Source organism: Dasypus novemcinctus, chromosome 20, assembly GCF_030445035.2.
Source record: "Dasypus novemcinctus isolate mDasNov1 chromosome 20, mDasNov1.1.hap2, whole genome shotgun sequence".
Lineage (NCBI taxonomy): Eukaryota > Metazoa > Chordata > Mammalia > Cingulata > Dasypodidae > Dasypus > Dasypus novemcinctus.
The window spans coordinates 24,562,356-24,568,605 of record NC_080692.1 but is presented as its reverse complement, the minus strand read 5'-3'; the positions used below and the strand labels follow the sequence as shown (position 1 = coordinate 24,568,605).

Sequence of the window (6,250 nt, the reverse complement as noted above, 5' to 3'; positions counted from 1 at the left end):
TAAAACTATATAAAACAATTTATTCATTAGAAAACGAGATTAGCAAACATATATTTTAAAGTGACAGCAGCTCGACATAGTTTGGGTAGGCTGGTTTAAGATAAATGTGTTATCAAGATGCATTAAAAACAAGGAGACAGGCAAACAAATATTACAAGGAGAATGGAGTTCCAGGTCACCCCATAAAATACCCTGCACAGCAGGGATGAGAATGGGCAAGATGACATCTCAGGACCTAAGCCCGCGTGTGGATGCTCGGCGGATGGGGGTGGTTTTCTTGGGTGTCTCATCATCTTTCAACTCGGCTGAAAGATCTAGTGAAAGAATTGGAGGAATAGGAAAAAGCTGAGATGATGAAAAATATATCTCAGAACAAAAGGGAGAGCCCCAGAGGGGCGCAAGGCGGGAGAATCTGCACTCAGTGGGACCTCCACAGCAGGACCACTCAGGTCTGCTCTTTCCAGGGGAAACGTCATACCTTCCTCACTGGACTCATCACTTGAGAAGACTATTTTTGGTTTCTTTTTAGAAGCTCGCTGCTGGGTGTTTGGAATCCGACGGGTAGGACAGCGGGGCTTAGGTGTGACAAAGTCATCCTCTGAGGCAGCAGAAGCCAGAGGCTGGTGCTTAGAGACTAGAAGAAGCAGGCAGACAGGAGTCAAAAATAAAAAAACAACAACCCTGCAACCTCTGCGAGGGAGAGCCTGGGTTGGTCTCTCCCTGGGGCCACTTCACATACCAGCATACTGTTTCTTGGTAGCTGATGGGGCTCCTTGGCCAATCTCAAGCTCCTCTACTGCATCCACACCTCTGGTGTGACAGGCCCGAAGCTTCTGCTCAAATTCATCTATGATAGCCTGGAGAGAAAAAGAAGTATTGAGAGTAGGCCTGGACACACAGTTCTTCCTGTGATTAAAAAAGAAAAAGAGGCTGGAGACAGAAAAATCTGGTTCCAGGTCACTCTGGTAACTGGCTGCAAGAAGATGGGATGAGGGAAGCGGACTTGGCCCAATGGGTAGGGCATCCGCCTACCACATGGGAGGTCCGCAGTTCAAACCCTGGGCCTCCTTGACTCGTGTGGAGCTGCCCATGCGCAGTGCTGATGTGTGCAAGGAGTGCCCGTAAGGAGAGCTGCCCAGTGCAAAAGAAAGTGTAGCCTGCCCAAGAATGGCGCCGCACACACACAGAGCTGACACAGCAAGATGATGCAACAAAAAGAAACACAGATTCCCGGTGTCGCGGATAAGGACAGAAGTAGTCACAGAAGAACACACAGTGAATGGACACAGAACGCAGACAGCTGGGAGGGGAGAGAAATTAAAAAAAAAAAGAAAGAAAAAGAAGATGGGATGAATACAGCAGCAGGACACTGGTCAGAGAAAGCAGACTATAGTAACCAGGGCTGGTTCCCAGCAGCTGCTGAAATGTCCCCATGCTACTCACCTTGCCCTCAGGCTTGGCCCCACGCCGCAGCTTGCCCACAACCAACAAAAAAGCACCGAAGATAGCCTCATCTGACAGCTTATCTCCAAAGCAATCAAAATTGTCAAGCATCTTGCGGAGGCCTCGCTCTGTGAGGGGCAGCTGTGACACGCAGTAGGCCAGGTCCCGGTACTGCCGCTCAGTTCTGCAGATGGGAAGGGCTTTGTGAGGAGCCGAGAGCCAAGGGGGAAAGCCCCTCCTTCCTCATCAACTCCCAGAGCCCCAGGGATGTCACTGGTAGAGCCGGGACCTCTCTCCCCTCAGGGGCCCTTTCAGTACCAAGGACCCCTCAGGGAGGGCAGCATACCGAGCCGTGCGGAACCGCTGGCACAGCTTCTCCACCAGGCTCTCAGTCTGCTTGTCCTTGGTGATGTAGGAGAGGAGCTGCCTGGAGAAAGGGGAGACGGGACTGTGTGATCGCCTAGGAGAGCCGTATCCTTATCCACCAAGACCGACCCTGAACCCTCAACCTAGCACCAGCCTTCGGTCATGCCCTTGCCTTAGACTGTTCTGCTATGGCCGCTGCCTGCCTTGCTGTTCCTATTGCTTTCTCCTATACCCCAGAGAAGAGTCCACCTTCCCCCACTCCATTTTCACTGTGAATGGAAATTAATTCAAGAACAGGTGCCACTTTGTGAGTACGAAGTGCCTGTCACCTTGTTAGGATGTTATCTTACTTAATCTTCTTAAGAAAAGTAACAGGCAAGTAGCATTAGCCTCATTTTGCAGAGGGAAGAGGGACTGAGAGATTGTTATTATTGAAGGCCATATGGTTAAAAAGTAGCAAAGCTAAAATTCAAATCTGTAATCTGTGTTTTTCCACTAAGCTACATGAGAAATGTGTCCCAAGGCACAGAGAACTGTACTTCATAATGGTGTGGAAAGGCTCTTCCTCCACCCCACCCTCAGGGTCCGACAGGCGGCTGATGATATCTGGAAGGAGATTATAGATCGCGTTGCCCTGTAAGAGACAAGAGTTGTGTTAGAGCGATGAGGTGACCTACGTATTCCCTCAGTGGCCAGTCCTCAATGCCTCTGCCTCCTCACCTTGTGGGAAAGCTCATTGAAGAAGTTCTTGGCCAGGGCAGCAATCTGAGGCTCAGGGTCGATGAGCAGCACGGCCATCTCGCTGACCTGCCCCTTCACCTTTACCATGTCCTTTAGGATCAGGTGTGTCATCACCAGCCCTGCTGTTTTCCGCACTTGCCAAGCTGGGTCCCGCAGGCTAGGAAAAGACATATCGAGTTTTGGGGCCACACCCTAAGAGTTGGCAGGAAAGGCCCTGAGCAGGAATCTATTACCCCATAATATTCCATTCTTGAAGCAGTTAGAAAGTTAGCTAGAGGTGAAAGTTGGAGTTGGGGAAAGAGGCTAAGCTTGTAACAGAGGCTTTAGACAGAGGGACTCATCTCCTTAAGGCCATATTTAGTCAAGGGCCTGCACAAATCAGGTATCAAGCACGTGTTCAAAACTAGGAAAATATAGTCATAGCGAGTCTCATCCTGACTTGTCCAGATTCCCAGAGTTCTCAGGAACTACTGAAGCATTATGAGGGATCTCTTACCGTGCATACAGATGAGGTGTCCAGGGGTCAATCAGGTTGGGGAAGCGGATAGCCAGATCCCCAGTGGCTACCATGAGGTTAGACCGGACAATAGGGAGTGAGGACTTTTCTAGCATGGTGAACAGAAGACGAAGCTGGGAGTCACAGAAAGTGGCACTAGGGGCAAAGAGAGGATCATCAGAGAAGCCACATTCTCCCCAACCTCCTCGAGAAGACAGTACCAAACACCAGGCCTACCTGATCATGCAGAACTTGCCAAGGGCAAGTGAAGCAGCTGCAGAGAGATCTGGGTTGCTATAGAGGCCAGGGTTGTTGCAAACTTTAAGCAGAAGTGGAACAAAGGCAGCCAGTACCTGTTTGCCTGTTGGAAGAACAACTCTGGGTTTGGCACAAGATATCTCAGTTGGGAAGGTCACTCAGCAAATTTTTTTCTTTTTGAAATCCCTGGTGGGAAGCCAGCACTAAACCACTGAGCTACATCAGCTCCCTTCAGCAGTTCTTTTTTATTTTTCACTCAGCAACTCTTACCATCCAACAGTTCCATCTCGCAGATGTTACGGATTAGTTCTGCCTCTGTGTCATCTGCAGTAGCTCCGACCAGCCCCAGCTCCTCCTCCATGGTTGTCTCAGAGCTATTATTCTGAAGGGGAAGAAGCAGGGGATTATGGTGATCACAGACAATGTTTTTGATTCCATCCTATATTTCATTTTGTCCAGTACGAATGGTTCTGGGGAAAGACAAATTCTACAAAATCATGAAAAGTAGTACTTAACTTGTCTATAAGAGAAAGGACTCTTGAATTAAACAAGGTAAAACTAGGCTCCCTCTATTTGTTTTTAAGTTGTCAAAGCATCTCTCTATTATCTCTCAACTCATCTTCAGAGGAGACACGTAATTTCCTTTATATGATAGGATCATGCCAGACAATGGTTCAAGATCACAGAGAAGCTCAGATATTCCCACTGTTGCAGGGTTCTTATTGTCTGCAAGACATTACTGTCTCTAATGTGGAGAATACAAGGCTCCCATCAGGTGCTAGGTCCAGTAACCAAGGCTGATGGGAAAGGAGAGGGGCATTGGTGCGTGCATGTTACAGCAAACACTGCCTTAGAAAGAGCCTCTTATTTTATGCTTAGGTTTCTAACTGGATACTCTGTATTTACTCCATATTTTCCTTCCTGGGTAAACATGGATAGAATGTTCCATTTTTGTTTACATTAATCTTTCCCAGGATAGTAGCAGCAAAGAGGCAGAGATTCTTCTTTATTCCATTTAATAGTTAGAGAACCTGAGATCCCCGGAAGAAAATGTAAATGGCCTGAGGTCATGAAATAAATCTGGGAAGTACTTGGGACATGAATGCAAGCAAATGCCAGGCGTGTCTCCTTCACCTTCTCTTTTGGACCTTTAGTCTTGTGCTCTTGTTCTTCTCGAAGAACTCTGCGCCGACAGAGCTCCCCACTTATTGCCTGTTCCAGATGTACCAGCTGCTGCAGGGCCACATCCCCAGCCAGGGACAGCAGATTCATCAACAGGAAAGTGGGGAGCATGGGGGTCTCCTCTAGAAGAAAGGGAGAGGGATGGCAGGTAGAAAAAGACATAAGCAAGTCTCACAGGACCCGGAATCCTATTTTCACTCATCTTTTTGCTCATATGCTACTCAAACTAGTGAAGAAGCAAGAGATGGAGGTGGGGGAATGCAGGTGGTAACTAGACCAAATTGAGTGACAAAAACAGAAGTCCTCTTTGCTCATTTTTCTTGGCAAATGAGACAGTGTGGGCTGAGGAGCTGAGGGGCTGTTGGAGAAAGTGGTGGTGGCAGTGGCTTCTGGGCTGGCAGAGAAAGCAGTAGAAGCTGGTTGTCCCCCACTGGGCCCATCAACCCTCCTGCCTGCTTACTCGGGTCCTCCTCAGTGGTGCTCTTCTCCTCCAGTTTTTCCAGGGCTTGCCCTGCACAGTCCTGCAATATCTGGGCAGAGATCACCTCAGGGCCCTCTGCCAGCTGGTAAATAAGGGTCACTGCCACCTCTTTGAATGGGATCCAAAGTGGGTCTGGGTGGACAAAGCCTGTATAGGAGAAGGAAGAAGTTGCCCACTGCAGAGAAAGGACCCAGTTCTGCCTAAGGCCCTTCTTTTTTTTTTAAAGATTTAAAAAATTTTTTAAATTATTTCTCTCCCCCTCCCCACCCCTGTTGGCTCTCTTGTGTCCATTCACTGTGTGTTCTGTGTCCGCTTGCATTTTCGTCAGGCGGCACAGGAGTCTGTGTCTTTTTGTTGCGTCATCTTGCTGCATCAGCTCTCCATTTGTGCGGTGCCACTCCTGGGCGGGCTGCACTTTTTGCGTGGGGTGCACTCCTTGTGCATGGGGCTCCCCCTACACGGGGGGATACCCCTGCGTGGCATGGCACTCCTTGTGTGCTGCAGCACTGTGCATGGGCCAGCTCACCACACGGGCCAGGAGGGCCTGCGTTTGAACCCAGAACCTCCTATATGGTAGGCAGACACTCTTATCTGTTGAACTGCATCTGCTTCCCCAAGGCCTTTCTTGACAGCGCACCTTTTGTGACCATCTCACGCAGTTGCTTGAACAACCTGTGTTCCTGAGGCAGCCGGAAGGGAGGGTGTCGTTTGCCAAGAGAAGGCTGTAGAGAACAACAAAGAAAGAGTGCAGCTGTCTGTAGAAAGTGGGTAAGAGGACTTCCATTCTCCTTAGTTTGTATGTGACCATCCACATACCTTTCTTCTGTCAGAGATGTTGGCAATAGCGTGGCACACCTGTTGGGCCAGCCGGTAGTCATGTGGAAATTTCTCATTCAGTCCTATGCTTACCAATGTATCTAAGTTGCTTCCCACAATTTCTGGTTTTCCACTAAGGAAAGGAAGACAGAGTTAAAGCCAGTCATGGAACCAATAGCCAGGACTCTGGTGGCGGTGATGGGGCAGTGAAATGGGAATAGGCACCAGCACCCAAAGCAGGGCTTCTAGAGCTCAGAGTACTTAAGGCTCTGTCAAGGGCAGCTCCTGTAAATCCCACTATTTCTACTAGGTGTAGGTGGGGCTGGCACTGTCACTAGTTTATTTTCCATTCAGGCAGCTAACTCACATGCAGTGCTTGGCTGGGTCGGGCTGCTATTAATGAAGGAAAGGGAACCTTCTAACAACTTTCGTTTCCTTTCCTGTCCTATCACCTGTCTGGATGGGAG

General features: G+C 49.0%; 1 protein-coding gene across 7 annotated transcripts in view; it reads right to left on the bottom strand.

Moving 5' to 3' along the window:
* The window catches only part of NCAPD2 (non-SMC condensin I complex subunit D2), a 33,047-nt gene continuing 26,797 nt past the window's right edge, over positions 1-6,250 (bottom strand). For all 7 annotated transcript variants that reach the window (XM_004448556.4, XM_023591945.3, XM_004448554.5 and 4 more), the window contains 14 exons: positions 5,784-5,916; positions 5,605-5,689; positions 4,947-5,114; positions 4,439-4,608; positions 3,575-3,686; positions 3,284-3,407; positions 3,047-3,202; positions 2,530-2,707; positions 2,349-2,443; positions 1,790-1,870; positions 1,444-1,627; positions 740-857; positions 479-634; positions 1-314 (listed from right to left, as the gene is read on the bottom strand). In XM_004448556.4, the coding sequence (XP_004448613.1) occupies positions 229-314; positions 479-634; positions 740-857; positions 1,444-1,627; positions 1,790-1,870; positions 2,349-2,443; positions 2,530-2,707; positions 3,047-3,202; positions 3,284-3,407; positions 3,575-3,686; positions 4,439-4,608; positions 4,947-5,114; positions 5,605-5,689; positions 5,784-5,916 (1,846 nt within the window). In that variant the 3' untranslated portion in view covers positions 1-228. The remainder of the gene's footprint in view (positions 315-478; positions 635-739; positions 858-1,443; positions 1,628-1,789; positions 1,871-2,348; positions 2,444-2,529; positions 2,708-3,046; positions 3,203-3,283; positions 3,408-3,574; positions 3,687-4,438; positions 4,609-4,946; positions 5,115-5,604; positions 5,690-5,783; positions 5,917-6,250) is intronic.